At 51.4% G+C, this 18,128-nt stretch overlaps 1 protein-coding gene and 2 long non-coding RNA genes across 5 annotated transcripts in view; 1 reads left to right on the top strand and 2 right to left on the bottom strand.

Annotated features, from left to right (window-relative positions):
- Nucleotides 1-521: 521 nt before the first annotated feature.
- Nucleotides 522-2,683, bottom strand: LOC140258253 (uncharacterized). The gene is made up of 2 exons (XR_011905219.1): nt 1,156-2,683; nt 522-772 (listed from the first exon to the last, which is right to left on the bottom strand). It is a non-coding gene; the product is annotated as an uncharacterized lncRNA (long non-coding RNA).
- A 6,800-nt stretch (nt 2,684-9,483) lies between these two features.
- On the bottom strand, nt 9,484-12,479 carry LOC140258127 (uncharacterized). Its single transcript, XR_011905188.1, has 3 exons — nt 11,831-12,479; nt 10,037-10,128; nt 9,484-9,961 (listed from the first exon to the last, which is right to left on the bottom strand). It is a non-coding gene; the product is annotated as an uncharacterized lncRNA (long non-coding RNA).
- The window catches only part of SIL1 (SIL1 nucleotide exchange factor), a 54,901-nt gene continuing 47,886 nt past the window's right edge, over nt 11,114-18,128 (top strand). The window contains exons 1-2 of one of the 3 annotated variants that reach the window (XM_072348133.1): nt 11,114-11,227; nt 13,279-13,398. In XM_072348133.1, coding sequence (XP_072204234.1) covers nt 13,391-13,398 — 8 coding nt within the window. In that variant the 5' untranslated portion in view covers nt 11,114-11,227; nt 13,279-13,390. Of the gene's footprint in view, nt 11,228-11,269; nt 11,624-11,684; nt 11,924-13,278; nt 13,399-18,128 lie in introns of those variants that run through there. The other 2 variants (XM_072348136.1, XM_072348134.1) reach the window with 2 other exon arrangements.

Below are 18,128 nucleotides of genomic sequence, written 5' to 3'. Positions count from 1 at the left end.
TCCCCTTTGCTGAGCAGAGCTCTGCTGTGCGCCCCAAGCAGTGCTGGCAGCTGCAGGCGAGCTTTGGGGTCACACAAACCAACCCTGTCCCTTCCTACTGCTTTTTGTGCCAGAGTGCGGCCAGTTCTCCAAGGCTCAGGCTCAGCCCAGAGATGAATCTATCAGAGCAGCACTGCAAAAAGAGTTCTTCAAGGACAGAAGCCAGTCGGCAGCATCTCTCACACTGCACAGAACACGGAGCTGTGCACTGAGACGGGCCGGGTGCTGTGCTGGGACTGATGCCCACATTTCTCAGTTACCCACTTTCGAATTAAGCAGCATCTTCCTCTAAACCCACAGCGGTGCAGGAGGAGAGGAAGGACGCAGCGGCACGGATCTCCCTGCAGAAGCAATGGAGGTTAGGATGCACACACGGTGGGGGCCTGGGTGCTGCGTTACCTCCCTGCCCCCCATGGCTGCATTCAACACCGCAAACCCTCCCATATCCCACAGCCGAAACACACAACAGAAACAACAGCGACCAAGTTTAAGTAATTTTAATCAACAGTCCAAAAGAAAACAATACGATTCTGATCAGGCAGCGATATTGGTTTGACCTCCGGCCAGTCGTGAAATTCCCATTATAGCTCCCATGCAGCTACTTCCTTTTGCTAAGGCCGGATCCTGAAGCCATCACTGCAGCGCAAAGCCTCCCACGTGGGCCCTTCAGAGCAGCCCCGACACCTCCTTTTGTTCCTTCGGACGGCCCGCGGGATCGAGCAAACCCACGCGGCTGCAATGAGAGCACACACAGGAGTTAACACGAGCCGGATCCACCCCTTCCCTACCAGCTTCATCCCCCGGGCTCCGCATTCATCCGAAAGCCGCAGCATTAAACGAGGCGCTCCGCACAGAGCCGAGCTCCGAGCGCTGTCCGCATCCCATCTAGGAGCAGCTCCACCCGCCGGAGCTCCCCACTCTCGGCACGCGGAGGCTGCCGACCCCCGGCGCTCCAGGGCCAGAACGGCACGGCGGGCCGGGGCTGCGCGGCAGCGCGCTGCTCTTCCAGCGGCATAACACCGCCCGCGCACGGCAGCGGGGGAGGCTGACTACCGCTGGGCGCTGCGGGACGCGGACATACGGACACACAGACATACGGACATAACGCAGCCTCACCCCGTACCAACCCGCGCCGAAGAGGCCGCACCTCGCCGCGCCGCCCGGGTGGTTCCGCAGGCGCCGCCCCTCCAGGCGGGTCCGGGCCCGGGCCGCTCCCCCAGGCGGGGCTGTGATGTAGCTGAGCTGTGATGTAGCTGAGCTGTGATGTAGCTGAGCATTGACTCGACAGGCTTCGAGAGGCTCGTAATGTCGCTGCGGTGCTGGCTGGGCTGCGCGGAGTTCAGGGGGGCTCTGTGTAGACGAGGGGAGCTCTGGTGAAGGTTGGCGATGCTTCCGTTTGTGACAGCTTCTATCTCTAATCTGCTTTGAAACAAAGCGTCTCGACTCGTCAATCCCTGACACCGCACTTGCGGGAGAGAAAAAACGCACTTAGCTTCCACCGGGCTAAGATGAACAACAGGCCCAGCGAGTGCTTCAGTATCAAAGAATAATGAGATGTTTGCTGACATGGGCTGTAGCTGAAATCCTGCCTGGGAGAGGAGGGAGGACAGCACAATTAAGCAGATGAAACCTCTGTGAAAGCTCTTGGCAGCTGATCAGCCCAGGCAGGCAGAGCTGTGCACAGCGCTCGGCAGCAGCTCAGGCGCACAGGAGGACCTGCTGCCCTGCCAGGCGCTGTTTGCACTCACTGTGCACTTGGCAGGGCTGCTGCGGCACAGGTTCCAAGGAAGGCACTGCTGGGCTCAGGCTGTCCCAGGAGCGTTCTCTCAGCAGCCAGAAGGGCTGTGGTGGGTGTAGGGGACACGTTTGCCAGGAAGCTGTGACAGGAATGTGCTTGATTTGATACCCAAGGCAGAGCTGACGTGCTTCACTTGGCGCAACAGCTTTTACCTGAGGTTCATAAGTGATGTGTGAGCGTGTGCTTGAGCCTGACTCACCGTGTGAGATGAAACAATGCTCCGTGCCCAATTACTAGATAGGAAAGCTGTGCGGGAACACAAGGAAAGCCTATGTTGTGAAGTTAGAGGGTGTTCCTGACACTGAGAGTCACTGGCTTCTGGTATTTGGCATTTGAAAAGCTTTTGAAGCGTCTTCTTGGTGCTGCTGGAAACATCTGAAGGTTATGAGTACGGGCCCCACTCTGCACTCATGAATTATATGGGTTGAAACTTAAGCAGCCCACACAGGGCTTGGCAGGGCTCGTTGTCCGGGCTGCAAGAAAAGATCTCGAAGTACCCTCTGTGTCTGCAATTACTTGTCCCTTCATCACTGTAGCTTTGCATCAGCCCTGCTGATAACCCTGGATTTTCTACCCTGGAGCACTGCTGAGAACTGTTGTTCAGGCCCTTTCCAGTTTGACCATCACATTTGGTTTGTGTGCAGTTGGGGTGATGTACACCAGTGGCAGCACATGCTGGGAGGATCTCTTCCAAAACTCCATGGAGACACCTCAAAGACCAAGGGCTCCATCTCTACCATGGGCTGTGTCGGCCTGTGGTGCAGCTCTGAGGAGTTCTGGCACCGTGTCCTCTTGCTGAGATATTCGAGGGGTAGGATGGGGAAAGTTAACGAGTTGTGAGCCTCAGTGCTAACTGGAGAGCACCTAACACTCCTCACCTTGAGCACCAGCGACCCTCCACCAGTGCTGAAGAAGCCCAGCACCACCAGGCTGTGTAGGAGAGGAGCAGCCTATGCGTAATGGCCTGCATGTGCACGTGTCCCTGTACCCAGGAAGAACATCTGCCCCCCTTGGGCAGAAAGCATTTGATTGACTCGTCCTGCCTTGTGTGTCTGCAGTGCAGTGCAAGGGGTAAGCAGACAGTTGGCTGCCCCGTGCTCTGTTCCCTGACAGCTGATGCAACTGGTGTTTGTTTTTACTGCTTCTAGCTCCACAGATCCTGTGTTTCCTGTGCTGGATCTCTATGCCCTTTAGAGTGGATCTCAGCATTCAAGTTGGTGTGGATGCTTACAACAAAGCTGACCTCACTGAACTCTCTGGCTTCAATCAGGGAAGAAAAGTGCCTTTACTGCTTGAATGTGGCACTGTTTCCTTCCACGCTGAAAGAGAAGATTAGTCCTCAGTACCTAAAGAGAGACCTAAATCAAATTCTTCAGCCTGGAAGAAATTGCTTTCTTAGCCAGAGAATTGAACTGGAAGGATAAATATTAATGAAATGAATCATTTTCACTCTCTCAAAGCAGGAGTAGGGACTTCTCTGTCAGAGACGGATTTCCTCTTAGCCCCAGACTTGTTGAACAGGGGTACTTCTGGGCTTTCCATCTGCCTGAACAAGATCCACGTGCTTCATTAAGCTCCACAGAGGGGACCCTATGATCTCCACTTCCCAGCTATAATCACAAGATGGCATTACAGACTTAAAAGCAGAGCTGGCTCTGCTGAGGGGCTGAAGATCTTTCCCAGACCCCGGGGTGTTCAACCCCAGAAGGCCTCTAAAGAAGCTGTGGACTTAACCCTGCCTGCTGAGCTTTCCATAGATCTGAGCCTCCGACACTTGCTTTTAATCATGTCACTTTAATGTCAAGACTGTAGTTTAATCGCGCAGCATGTGGAATGAATAGCTGCAGTGGTTGCTCCTGTAATCCATGAGCAATCTAATTGCACTGATTTAAGCGAGTTACAGTTTTGACAGTTAATGGCACACAGCATTTTCATCTTGACCTGCAACACCTCGGGCTCTTTGCTGCCTCCTCTGCCCTGGAGCAGACGCTGCTAATCAGACCAAATGGTGAAGCAGTTAAAGATGTAGCTAAAGGAAGGCAACGGTGAACCGTAAATAAAAGGCATCTTGATTGTTTTTGTTGGAAAGCACATTTAGAGCTATCTTTTGTTTGCCCTGAATGATTTGGGAGAGCTGCAGTAAAGCTTTCAATAATTCACAGCTGTAAAATGAAAACAAAGAAAAATGCTCCTCCTGGATATGTGCATCTTGTTAAAAGCCTAAGAGTGCTTCAGGACGGGCCGATGGACACAGCTCTGCCTCAGCCCTCAGCAGGGAAGCTCCTGCCTCACAGTGCTGCCTCCTTCGCACTCATGGGGGTTATCAGCACAGCCTTTGGCTCATGTGGGGTTGCTCTCCCTTCAGCTGCTGTTGGCAGACACACCTTACTGCGCCCTGTTCAGACTTCCCAAGTGCATTTGCTTGTTGAAGGTTACACACTGCGTAGCCCTGAAGGTTCCAAAAGCTCTCCATGACCCTGACCCCACCTACATCCATGGTCTGGGAGCCCTATTTAAGCTCAGCCTGTGGCTTCATTCGCTCTGTGAGTGATGCTGCAGCAGTGTCTGGCTTTAGGCTTTCTCTTGGACAGACTTGTTGGACATGCACTGCAGCTGTGTCCCCCCATTTCCCAGAGGGATTTTTGACCCATGTTGTAGCCATGTGTCCTGATCTTGGTCTCATGTCCTCTTCTTCCTGCCTGGACACCTTGGTGGGTCCTGTGTGCTGTGCATGGAGCTGCTGGTTGGCCCTGTAAACAGTGCCTGGCTCTGCCCACTGCTCTGAGGCCTGGGGGACACAGCTTGCTGGTGAGGATGGTACTGCTGCAGGCTCATCTTTGCTCTATCTCCCCTGGGGGCAGCTGACACTTGATCTTATCTTATTGCAAAAGCAAACACAAAAACTATCTCCATCAACTCTATGATACCATGGACCTTCTTGGGACCCATGGGAAGGGCTGTCCTGCTGTGATGTTCCCAGTCTGTAACAGGGCTGTGTTAATGTAAGTCTCAGTTTTCTTGCAGGCAAGTGGGCACTCCAGGCTTCATTTACCAGTGCTTCCTCATGAGAACAACGCTGTGAGATGCAGCAGAGGTCTCACTGCACCTCCATCCCTGGCTAAGGGTCCCACAGCCTCCCAGAGGCCCTTGGGATTCACTTTATTGGAAGCCAGATCTGAGACTGTAGCTGGATCAGACCCTCTGCGTGTCCCCCCTTCAGGCCTGCCTGTGTCTCTTCTCGCTGCCAGTGCCTGGCTCTTTTACTGTTCAAAGTGCACTCAGGCGATTCAGGCATCTGTGCAGTTTTCCCTTGGTTCTCATTTAACTGCAGAGCAATTTCTTTTTTCCCTTTGGTCTCTGGCAGAGCTCTGCAGATGCTCTGCTCCCCTTCCCTCCCCTCCATTCCCTTCTCTGAGCTCCCCTCTGGCTGGGTGCCCCCCCTGCTGTCCCCCTTCTTTTCCCAATACCCATTTAACCCTATTTTTCTCTTCTCTCTTTCCCTCCTGAGTGGTTCTCAGTTCTGTGATAAGCAGCTGGAATGACCGCACTGCGCAGCCCTCTCAGCTCTGGGACTTCCAAGCCGGCCCCAGCACTGGCAAGCTGCAGCCCTCTGCAACATTTTAGCCTCGTCTCGTCACTGAAAAAGGCGTTTTTTCTTTCTTTTTCTTCCACTCTTTCTCCTCTGAGAATTAGTTTTTACCAGTGCAGCATGTCTAACACAGTCAGGGAACTTCACAGTGAGTTGAAATCACATTGATTTCCTGAGGAAGATGCTGCATACTAATTGCTCCTGTCTTCTTCCCATGAGCAAAGCAGGTTAACAGCTTCAGGAAAGCACCCTGCTTTGTAGATGCTGTGTTCCCCACCACAGTCAGGACAGCCTGAGGTCTGTGTGACCGTCATGGGGAGGAAGGGAGCCTTGACTGGTCTGACTGGCTCCTGGGTCTGAAGCTGGCATTGCTGGTAAAGTGAAGCACATCGCTTGAAAAACATCAAAGCAATAAAACAACATTTCCACTGTGTTAATTCACCTGTACTGAGGACTCACTGGGGTCTCCCCTCTTGCTGTTCTGTTAATGCTGAGATCTAGTGGTAGGCGGCAGAAGAATAAAAAGAACCTTTATTTACTGAGAGGGTCCCATTGCCCAACAGAAAGGCACCGCAGGGAGCCTCAGTGGCTTCTGGGGGCTGAGTGAAGCTTCTTACAGTTGGAGCCCCTGCAAAAGCCCTCTCAAAGGGAGCAGAGCCTGAGCATTGAGCCTGCCTGGGAGCTCGGGGCTGTGCTCATCCCCACTCTGCTGTTGTGCTGCTTTTGATTCCCATTGGTGCTGTGTGAAATGAAAGGATGGAAGAATGAAGACTCCAGATCCAGTCTGCAGCAAAGGCATCCCAGAAGTGCTCAGGAGCATTTCCCCTCAATGAAGTCAGTGATGCTTCTCTCTGTGTCTGGGATAGATTTGCATCCTGAAATCTTCTGAGGGCAAAGGAAGGAACAGCATGAATGTGAAGGAGGAAAGGCACAGTGGTGGAGTGGGAGAGGGGACATTTGAGACTGCTCCTGAAACTCCTATAAGCTGTTTCAGATGCCCAAGTGGATTTGCCCAGCTTCAGCAGCTCCATGTGCTTGGCTCAGTGCTGGTAAGGGCTGATCTCCTCTCCTTGGAGACAAACCCACACCTTCAGCCTGTCCCATCTCACTCCTCCTCCTCCCCCGCAAAACAGTCATTACTATCTTGATGATCTTTAGGCGGTATTAAACGAGAGGGAGGTTTCCATACAGAATTCTCACAGTGATTAATGGATTAAGAGATTTTGTGAAAATTAAAGCCTTTCTTCACACTTCATGTTGTTTTGCTCTTCAGCTGTTGCTTTCACCCTTCTACCACAGCACCAAAATCCTTGTGCAGGGCAGGGAACAAGAAGGCACTGGGGGATGCAGGGGAGCAGCCTGGTTTGCTCCATCCCTTTTGCTGATATTTTTCCCTATGAAGACCCAGAGCTTTGGCTGTCAGCATCCTCCAGCAGAGCCAGAGTGATGCTGGATGTTCTCTTGCACCACTTTCCTCAAAGCTTCACCCTGCGAAGCCGCAGGCAGAGCTCACAGCTCACAGCATTTGCAGAGACAAGAAGCCTACGAGCAGGGTAAATTTATATACAAAACAACCCAGGAGAGGAGGGTGTAAATACCTCTGTATCTACATATTTAACACTGTGGTTCAGGATGCATGGTGAGGAATCGACACACTCAACAGAAAGTTGAGGCAAAACAGAGAGGAAATGAAAAAGTATCTGCAAGTGGCAGCTCAGACGAGAGACTGGCAGCCTTGAGGGTTTCCAGCAGCAAAAAGGCTTTCAATTACTGCTGTGCGCTGCTGCTCGATAACATCTTCATTTCCCCTGCCACGCTGCTGGCAGGCTGCAGACAGGACCAATTGGGAAAACAAGTCCTTGCTTCACTGTCGCCTTCTCTCCACTGTGGGCATGCCCGGCTGTTTTCCCAAAGCCTTGTTGGTAGTGGGAGATGGAGCTGAGGCCCTAAAAATCCACAGTTCGTCTTGTTGCTGATTTATGGGGCCGTTTGCTTCCCAGGTCCCAGCAGATACCATCCTCCCCTGAAGCTCAAGTACAAGCAAAGGATGATCACCAAGCCCAGAGGGAGCCCAACTTTGAAATCCTAAACCAAGATACTGAGCAGCTGCATCACCTTCACTCAGCCCTCGTGGGCTGTCTCAGGGGCTGCGCTGATTTGCTTTTACATATACTGGCACCACGTGGGCTCCCAGGACCTGTCTGGCACAACTGGTGCGCTTCCCTGGTGCTCCTTTGTTAGGCACTGTTACTGAAGCACAGTGTGGGGTCTGGTAACCGTTTGTAACTAATATTTGACACCATGAAAAACTGCCCATTGGGCAGCAGCAGAATGCAGGTGCTGACACAAAGTAAATATCCCCAGGTGACAAGCAGCACGGTCCCTTGGGTGCAGTGTGGTGCAAAGGAGTTGCAAACGCTCTGCTGGATCACGTCAGAGCATCCAGCACTGGGTGCTGGTGAGAAGTGATAATTTTAAGTCCATTTTTGCAAGGAATAACTTCTCCCAGCAGTTTTCTCTCCCTTAAGCATGCAGCGCTGCCAAAGTTTACAGTCTCCTTGTTTCCACCTAACGGGAAGTGTTTCATTAGTTCTTTTAGTGTTTACTCCCAACCCAGTGTGTGCTGTGGCCCAGAGATGCCCCAGCGGTGGGGATGAGGAGTTAGCAGCACTGGATATGGCCCTCGGGACACTGATGCAGTCAAGCTGCAGCCTGCAGCCCCAGACACTGAATGAATGACATTGCTATAACTTGTGGTGGAATGCTGGGGTCATCTAGAGCTGCGGGGCTCTGGAAATAACCTGGGCCCTGCTGCAGCCTCAGCTGCAGGGCTGAGCCGTCCCATGGATGCATCTGAGTGGGTGAAGCGGTGTTGCAGGCTGACACTCGCTGGGTTCACAGCCCTGGGCTCTGCATCAGCTTGCCCACAAGCCTTCATGCTTCATCTCCAGTGCTGGCCCTGCTGGCACAGCTTCCCCAAGAGCAGGGATGGCCTCTCAGCTCATCATAGCCCATTTACCACTCCAGAGCCTCCAAGCGACTGACAGCAAAGCCCCTTTCACCCACAAGCTGCAGGCAAGATGGATTTCTTTTGATGGCAAGCAGAACAGCATTTGGGCTGGTGGGGATTGGAGACTGCAGGCAGGGCTTGGCTGATTATCACAGCGATTTGGAGAGGGTGATGCTGAAATGGCAGAACTGGTCCTGCAGAAGCTGCTGGGTCCCAGCAGTGAGAGCAGAGATACAGCCTTCAAAATCTCTAATTGGCAGCTCTGGGAGGCAACGTTGGCCTCAGCTCTAGAGCAGGACAGGAGGAAGAAGGAGACTCAGGCATGTGGGAACATTGTGCCCGAGGAGAGGAAAAAAAAGAGTAAATCATGCACTGTGGGTGAGAAGGAGCATTTCCAAAGGATGCCGGGCAGCTGTGATGCCATCCACTCAATTCTGTCCTTCCCAGATACATCTGCACTACAGAAATAGCCCACACTGCGCTCAGCCTGGGTCACAACTCACTACTTGTGCTGCAAAGATGCATTCCATCATCTCAGTGCGCAAACTACGTGGCCATGGCTATTACCGGAGCTCTGGGAGGCAAAGGAGCACTGTGCTGGAGCTGCAGCTCTTCGCACCATTACACTGCTGGAGCCTGGATTTAATTTAATTATCTTATTTTGAGCTGCAGCAAGAAACGGGAGGATGAGGGGAAGGAAGGGAGGAAGGGTTAGAGAGGAGCAGCACTATGGACAACAAATCCACCTCTTTTGGTGCAAGTGTAGAATACAAAGCCCGGACCTGACATCAGGAAACTGGATGGAAGTTGTCCTCGCCTTGTTGAGTTTGCTCGTTATCCAGGACGACAACACAGCTCATCATTTCATGCTGCACGGTTCTCCTCTCCAGCCTCAGCCATGGGAGTCCTGCCAGTCTATAGCACTGGGACACTCCAACACCCATGTGTCAAACCCTCCTGGATTGCTGTTTGGAAATACAATAGCAGTCAACAGGCGAGTGGCTCCAGCAGAGCACACAGCAGTCCCGGGTAAAAACCCACATGCTTTTCACTGAAGGGAACATGAATTTGTGACCATGTGGCCCCAGTTACCCTTTGTCCCTCATCTCATCCTCACCTCCAGCCCCAGCTGTGGGACAGCCCCAGAGCCGTGCCCGCTGGCTCACACTGCTCCAGCACCGTGCCTGCCCTCAGCCCAGCAATGAAACTGCTTGCAGGAATCAAGACATTCTGGTCAGTGGCAAAGGCAAGGAAAAGTTTTACCGGTTCAGCTTCTCTTTTATTCCATTCCCTGGAGCAAAATCCCGAGCATGCGCTTGAAGCCGAGCAGCAGAAAACAAAGCCTGCCTTTAGCAGGAGGTGTTTAAACACAAGGAATCAATTGCATTAAGTGCAAATTCATCGGCTGACACCAGCACCTGGGGGCAGAGCGGCTGCTCAGAGCAGCGTGCGATGCTTCGGGCTGTGGGGAGCAGCGGCTCTGCATTCGTTAGCGCTCTGGGCCAGTAACAGTGTCCAGCAGTGGCTGTGAACGGATACAGCTGAAGTCTGATGGATTAATGCTGCCTCCCACCAATGCAGCCCGTGATCCATCACCTACCTCTCTGCTTAGTCCTTTTCTCCATCCTTTTACAATCGAGATAGCGCATTTTATAGTCACCGCTAAGTGATGTGATCAACATCAATTACCTCCTGAAAGAGAATCAAGGCCCGATTTAAAATTAAGTGTCGCATTTTGCCATGTTCTTTATATGTAGCCAACAGAATAATTGCAGAGACATAAAAACTAATTACACAACTCCACAATTAGGCCTCCCCCCTAGCGCTGTGATTGCCTTTAACGACACTGATAAAAAATCATTCCCAGCCCCAAATTATTCTCTCGCACCCATCTTTTGGAAAAACCCTCTGTCCCATCAGATCAAACAGGCGTTGTTGAAGGACTCAGTTCTTGAAATGCAAAAGGAACTGCACGCAGAGCGTGTTTTTTTACATCTCTTTGATGTGTGAGCCATTTAGAGGAGGGGATGAGGCTGGCGTTGCCTGCGGATGCAGCACACTTCTCTCCGGACCAAGCATCGCAGTGAGACTTCGCAGGCTGCCTGGGGCTGGCATCCGATGCTGCTCCCATTGGGATCAATGGCACAGATTTCACCTTTCACTGCAGCTCCTGAGCACCCAGAAGAGGCTGTGGGTCTGCAGCAGCCATGGGCTTGTCCCAGAGGGTTTGATTCTGCACCGGGACAGGGCTCCGCCATCACGGCTCAGCTCCTCCCATAGGGGCCAGGCCCACAGCCCAGCTCAGCCACCCCAAAAGGCAGCAGCCACTGCAGCCCTCTTAGAGCTGGGGGATGCTGGGATGCATGTTTTGTGACAGATCCATCTTACAGGGATGGAGGAGGATTTCATTCTCAATGCTGCTAAAGATTTCCAATAAAGCCCCAAAAAACAGGAGACCTGAGGTGGAACTTAGGCAAAAAAGCTCTTTGCCTCCTGCTGCTGTTCCTCCAACAACGGCTGTCTGAATCTTTCATCTACTATCTGCAACAGAGCAGTTATGTCCTGCAGCCGAGGTCCCTTCCAACCTCGTGGTGCTGCGGTTCAACCCTGCCCATCTCCCGGGCATCTGCTCCTTGTGTGTTTAACCAGCTGACGGACACCCGCCATCAAACCGCCCCGCCATCAAACCGCCCCGCCCGGCCACGAGCGCAGGGCACGAGGCGGAGCCTCCGCAGCGCAGCCGCCCCTCAGCCGCGTCCTCGGCCCGGCGGAGCGTGCGCAGTGCGGAGCGGTGAGTGGGGGGGGGGGGCGCGGGGTCCGATAGGGCCGGCCCGTTATAGGGGAACGTGGTGGATGAAGGCAGCCGCCCGGCCTCCCGTTCTGTAGGAGCAGCCAACAAAAGGCCCCGCAGAGCGCTGTGAGAGTCGCGTGCTGCTCGGAGCCCGCACGGCCGTGCAGTTCCGCTGTCCGAGCACGCGGGTGGTTTCGTTCCGCGCACCCCGAGCTGCGGGGCTGACGTGGAAGTTACACGGGCTGTTGGCGGAGAGCGCGCCCGTGCGGGGCTCGGTGTGCACGCACTGCTTCTGCGGCTCCTACTGCAGGCAGCGTGTGACGAGCAGCTGGGCCTGCAGCGGGTCACAGCTGGCCCGGTACCTGGGAGCACGTTTGCAGGCTTGGAGGGACGCAGGTATTTTTCTATGACGTAAATCACCTGGAAACGGGTGATTCCTGCTGAGTCTCCGCTGCCCCTCAGCCTGCAGAGTGCTCCCCTGCAGGACGCTGGTTTGTGCTGCCACTCCTCCGTCCTTTCTCACTGTTGAGAATCTCCTTAGCATGAACAGAAAGCTGCACAGCCTTCCTGCAGCCCCCGAGCCCTCCCTCTCCCTGCTCTTACCTTGCAAGGCAGTGAAGGACTGGTAACATACTGCTGTGGTCAAGCTCTGCAGATGTGTTTGAAACGTGTCAGCTCTACATGGAGAGTTTGCAGGTCGGTGGGTTGTTGCAGTACATCCAGATAGCAGGCAGCCCTTCTGCGTGCTGATCCTCCCTGCTGTGACTGTGGCTCCGTTACCGCTCAGGTTTCCCCTGTGTAAAATAATACTTAACTTTCACTCCTGGAGCAGGTGAATCAGCTTTAATTAAGATTTGTCGAGCGCTTTGTTGATAAGCTCCCTATAAAGCTGGTTATTATTTATTATTAACACGTAGATCTTCTTGGCGCCTGAGATGTGTAATGCCACAACATGGGATCCTCTGGGAAACAGCCACGTGGAAAGAGATAGCGTGGGTTAAAGGCTTTGTCAGATCTCTTCTGGCTGTGGTTTGCGAGGCACTGTGCTCCCAAAGCTCTGGTCCAAGGAAAAAGAAATCCTCTGGGTTGCTGTGGAGTCTGAAATGTTCCTCAGAGTCACGTTCTAGTTCTGCAAAGGACTTGTAGATGTTGCCCACTTGCTGGCAGAGCTCCGGGTCAGGGCCCTGCTGAGTTTGGTGCAGCTGTGTGTGTTGTATGTCAGCTGTAGGGGCACAGCTGCTCTGTGGAGCACCCTGATACAACCAGCCCTTAGATCCTTGCAGTGCTTCTGGTAACATTGCTGCTGATTCCTTTGGAGTGACAGGGAGCTGAGCCAGTTGAGGACCCTGGAAGGCCCCAGCCTGTGGCACAGGTTGGTTTGGTGGCACGTTGAGCTGGAGAGTTCCATTTATGAGATCATAGGTAACAAAGGTGTGAATTGGAATGGGCACGGCTGTGCTTGTGCTGTGTGTTGCTGTGTGGGTGCCCCTTCAGCAGCGTGAGCAGCTCTATTGTATTTTTGGGAAGAGAAGGCTGTTAATTTAGCTCTTCAATGTCATTGCTGGAGTGGTGTAGGAGTGTCCAGATGGAGGATACTAAAATAAAATATGGGGCTGGAAAAGCTGCCTTGTCTGTACCCCCGTCTTGAGGCCGGCAAGAGATGCTGCACTTAGTAATTCTGTTTCTGGTCTTAGAGAATTGTGAATGTTAAGCGATTAAATTTGATTTCTAGCTCTTTGCACTCGGAGCTGTGGTGCCACAACATTGATACATACAGCATTTTCAGGCCAGTCCCTGATTTTCTTTAGCATCACATCAGTCTAGAGTTTCCCCTCGTGCTGTATTTGTGCACCTGATCTCTGGTTTTGCTGTTTTCAACGGTAGTTCTTTGCTTTGTTTTTTACTGCTTTTCTTTTTATTGATCTGTGGGTATTTTTGGAACTTTCCTTTAAGTTTATCAATTCCAATCATGACCTCTAGAGTGCTTCGAGCTCTGAACTGCTGGGCACCCTTTCAGCTTTTATAAAAGTACTTTCTCTTTCATTGTGCAGGCCATGAATGAAAAGGATGAATAGAATCAAACCTGGTCAGAGCTCTGAGGACCACTCCGTGACATTTTCTCCCCTTGCAACAAGGAGTCATTGACAGCCACCCCTGGAGTGTATGCGTGGGTGAGTCACTTTGTTGTCCTTCTCTAGACGTTGCTTTGCCTTATTGAGGTGGGCTCACCTAGTCTGAATTCTTCCGAGTTGCCTAAGAGTGATGGATGTGGGAAAAGACTGCTTTAACTCCTGCGTGCTGGATGGAGATGGGCTGTTCTCTGGAGTGGTAATTGTGCCCTGTTTCTGAAGGTGCTTTTCAAGTCAAACTTCTCAATAGCACTGAGTTAGCCTGGCCCAGAGCAATCCTCAGTTCCTCAGCCCGGCTCCTCTACTGACAGCTCCCAGCGAGCAGGCGTTCCTTCCTGGGGCTGCGTGCAGTTTATATGCCCAGTGGGCACCTCCTGGATGGCAGGTCTTACTGTGAGCTGCTCAGAGTGGGGATGGGAAGACATGGCCGGCTCCTGGGATGAGCTTCCTTGGAGCAGCAGCAGCACACAAAGTGTAGAAATCTCTCTGCTTTGGTTGCAGAGGGATGTGCGTTGGGGAATTGGTGTCTGAAGTGTATTGCTATATTTTCATTGTCAGTCTGTCCATAGTGAAGGTTAGGCTTGTCTCTATGTAAAATACATTTTTCTTCTCATGCAGAAAGTTCTCTGTGTGTTTACTCAACCCTGGAATAAAACTGGCTTGCTGTGGGTTAATTAATTATGGTATTTGTTTTATTCCTGAATAGTGTCTTCATGTGGGAGCAGTTGCAGGATACCTCATTCCAGCAGAGCTCTGCTTGTCATCTTCTCAGTATGAGCTGTGCTTAAGGAAGAAGGGTTGCTTTAACCAATGAAATCCATTTAACTAGGGAGAACGTCACTGTCCAAACAGGGCTGGCTCCAGCTGCCGGAGTTTGGTCAGTACTGAGCTTCTGTCTTCAGCTTTTTGAAGATTAAGAGGCTGGTCCTGTTCAGAAGTGCACTTCCATCCACTTACTGTCTTCCTCTGCATGTCTGTGTAGTTGGAGGTGAAACTTGGCCCCACCAAATTAAAGGCCAGCTCAGGGTTCCTCTGTGTTTCACCTTTTCTGCCTCTCAAGGCTTGTAGCTGGAGGTACTCGCCCACTGTTGTTACCTCTGTGCTTTGAGGATGTCATCAGCATAACAGAGGAGCTGTGCCCTGTTCTCCTTTATGCTCCACAAGTGATGTCAGTGCTCTGACCAAATGATAGTCCCAGGGGAGAAAATCCAGCTTCCCTCCAGCATTCCTGCCATTCCTGCTGGAGTTTGCCTCACTTCTCTCAGGGAGGCTGCGTGCTGCAGCTGTGAAAAGGTTGTGCTCCACACTGCGTACAGCAGAGTTTCAGTGGTTGATAAATGGTAACCTGAGTCCAGGTTGTAAAGCCCCCTGGGCTCCCCGTGATGCAAGAAGCTTTCTGTCCTGAATGTGGGTTTGCTGATAGTTCTGTAGGGTTTTCAGTGGATAAGAGTCCACTTATCCACAGTGGATAAGAGTTCTCTGCACAATCAGAATCTCTGCCAAATAATTCCAAGGTCTGCTGCAGGGAAGGGAAGTTGGATGGACATTATAGAAACCTGTGGGTCACTGGAATAGGTGGGGAGAAGGTGCATACATATGTTGATCTGAAAGAGATACCAAGCCAGGTATATATCTTTAAGTCCCTAAGGAAAAGCCTAAGCAGTTGCCTATTTTAAACCAAAACAGTTGCTTTAATGAGAGTTTTTAAGGGTTTAAGTGTTAATTTTAGGACTTTTTATTTCAAGCGTGCTTTCACAAAATTAACTTTTTCAACGTAGAACGTTTTAATGTCTTTGTGTTGGTGCTCATTTGTGAGATATCTGTGCGCAATTATTTCTTATGTACCAGTTAAATCTATCAGCCAACAGATGTCAAGAGTAGCAAAAAATGCTATAATATTATGTTCAAAATAATAGTTATAATGATTCTAATTACCTGGCACGGCTTTTGAGAGAGGCAGACTTGGAAATTAGTACAAATGAAATGTTTAACCTTGAACTATAGAAGGAGAAAATGGGCACTTCTGCAGATGTTTGGGCTGCACCCCCCCTCCCTGTCAGACACCCCATGCCTTCCCTTTCCTCAAACCAATAAGAACAGCAATACGGTCTGCTTTAAGTGCTAAAACTTTGTTCTCATTACAGCAGAGATCGAGAGCAGGGCTGGTGAGCTGTAGGTGAGCAGGTTTCTTGAAATAACTGGATGGGAAGCCTGGTCATTTTTAACCTTGTGCTGCAGTCTAGCCTTGCTTTCCTGCTGCCTGATGATTGCAGCGCACACAGATTGATCTCGCCCTGGGAAGGCTGGGGGAGGCTCAGCAGTCTTCATCTTTTATGCAAGCTGGTTGTGCTGCTTTTAAGTGTCAGGGAGGCTTTGACTCAGCCTGGGAAGCACAAAGCCAGACCCAGCTTGCCTTGGTGCTGCCGTGCAGCTTTCATGCTGACTGCTGTTTGGAAATGGGGGCTGGGAGGAGTGCAGGTGGTTAGGAGTGCTGACATGGGAAGGGAGGGGGCAGGGCTGCAGGTAGGGGACAGCCATGTTGTTGGCAGCTTTGGTGCTGCTTTGCCTCTGGCAGCTTGGGGCTGTGTGGGCCATAGCAGAGACTGTCCCTCATGCAGGAGGGATGCTCTGTGCACCAAGTCTTCTGTGCTGCTCCCGATTCACCTCCCCCCACTATATGTTTCTGTTAGGAAGGATCCCGGGCTGTTTCTTCATACACTCAGGTGGTTTTTGCCCATCCTCGCTTTGTGCTGTGAGTCTCAGGAGCTCAATGCATAATGAATTGCTTCTTGCCACAGCTGCTCATTTTAATTTTGCAGAGTGATGTTGGAGAGGAGTCCATGATTCATGGGGAAGGATCCCACAGAGGAAGCCCAGGGTAGGCTAGAAGTTGACAGCTTCCAATGGTTATATGGCAGGCTGAACTTTTTGCCTCTAAGTAAGATATTCAGCAGCGGGACCACTGGGAATTCAACTGTTGGTTCTTGATCCCCAGCATGAGCAGCATGTGAATCTTTCGTCACCCCCCTGCAAAAGGAAGGATCCAGATGTGCCCTCACGAGGTTTTCTTTTCTCTTATAGGCCGGCATGCTCTGCTTCTCACAAAGTGAGCATCTCACACGCTTGGCTCCTACAGCCCGCCTTCCTCATGGGCTGGCACTGGAGAGGGCTCTGCCACTCCCAGTCTTTTCCTGGGGAAGCTTTGCCTTTGTGCTGAGATTTGCACTGCCATCGGCTCCTTGTGTGTGTGAGCTGGTGTATTGCCATGGAGATGGGAGCTGCAGGGTGCAGCCTTTCCCAGACGTGTGTGAAAGAGGATGCAGTCTTGGGCTACCCTTGTTTAAAGAAAATTATTTCTCGGAGTAAATAGTTTGTCAAAGAACAGTTGGCGTTGCCCCAGATGCTATTAAGGAAAAGACAAATCTTGGATCTCCTCAAGCCTGAGCTGTAAAGCTCATGCAATATTCACTTGCTTTGCTCCTCTCAATATCAGACATTGCTCCTCTGACTGACGCTGACTCATTAACCTGTCTGTGCTTTCACCCTAAGAAACCAAAGTTCCCTTTGTTGTTTTTTTTGCTCCATGTAAATGTTAGCACAGTGTATCTTGTGCTGTCTGCCACGAGTGCTTTTTTACATCCCTTCTCTCAGTCTTTGGAGCGTTCTCTTCACTGGTCTGGATTCTCTGGTCTGGTTTCCAAAGGACACGTGTGGGCACTGACCTTCTCTCTGTCATTCCTCCCACTCCGTCCCGGTGTGTTTCTCAGCACTGACCAACTTCAGGCCACAAGGAGTGCTCAGAGATGCAGAGTTTGCCCACGTTTGATGAAAATGGGCATCCTTCTCAGGACAGCGGCTGTGTGGATCCTGTGGGCGCCAGAAACCTGGGAGGGAGAGTAGGCAGGGCACTGCACTACTAGGAAACAACAGCCGGCTGCTTGCGGCAGAGATGTAAGGGACCCTTTATTAAGCCTATGTGCGTGGTTTGATCTTTGTGGCCGAGTTAAACATTCTCAAGTTGAGCTTCTATTGCTTTACTGCTGTTTTCGTGCATATGTGGTAACCTGACTTCATGCTTGTCAACCTGTGTGGGCAATGTGTGCCAAGAGCTCGTGGAAAACACCCTTCTTCCCTTTCCACTGCTCTTGCTGTTGCCCTCCTCCCTCCTCAGCTTCGATGCTCCTTGTAGCACTGGTGCTGAATCTCTCCTCAATGCAAAATAGCACCTCCGGGCTTGTCCAGCTGTGCCAGCACACGCCAAGTGCTGGATGAGCTTCTGCTGGCCTCCTGGGGACTTGGGGACGCTGCCCTTTCTGCTTGCCTGGTGCTGGCATATGCTTGCTTTGCGTGGCTTCTGGTATGTGGAGAACCTTCCTAGCAAGGTCTGGAGGAGCCCTCTGGCACCTCTCTGCCTCATTGCCTCCACATCTCATTTCAGTTTTCATCTGTAAACATCTCTTTGCCCTTGCTAAACACTGTGTCTCAATTTCTCTCTGCAGGAGTATTATTTAATTTGTAAATGTTTTAGGACGCTACTTGAAAGATATGATATGAAGCTGTATTTCATTTAGTGTAATGATCCACTAATGCAGGCATATTTCAAAGGCAGGCTAAGCTGTACTGTGGGGTTTAATTAAATTTTATTTTTCAAGTAAGCATCAATAGCCAGACAATAACAAATGGTGGACAATATGCATGCAAAATGAATTCACTCCGTTTTCATTCCTGAGGCCACAGGAGTGGGAATGTGTAGCCCTTAAAATGCACTTGGC

This window comes from Excalfactoria chinensis, chromosome 13, assembly GCF_039878825.1.
Source record: "Excalfactoria chinensis isolate bCotChi1 chromosome 13, bCotChi1.hap2, whole genome shotgun sequence".
Lineage (NCBI taxonomy): Eukaryota > Metazoa > Chordata > Aves > Galliformes > Phasianidae > Excalfactoria > Excalfactoria chinensis.
Note: the sequence above shows the minus strand (reverse complement) of the source record. Positions and strands in the feature narration are given on the sequence as shown.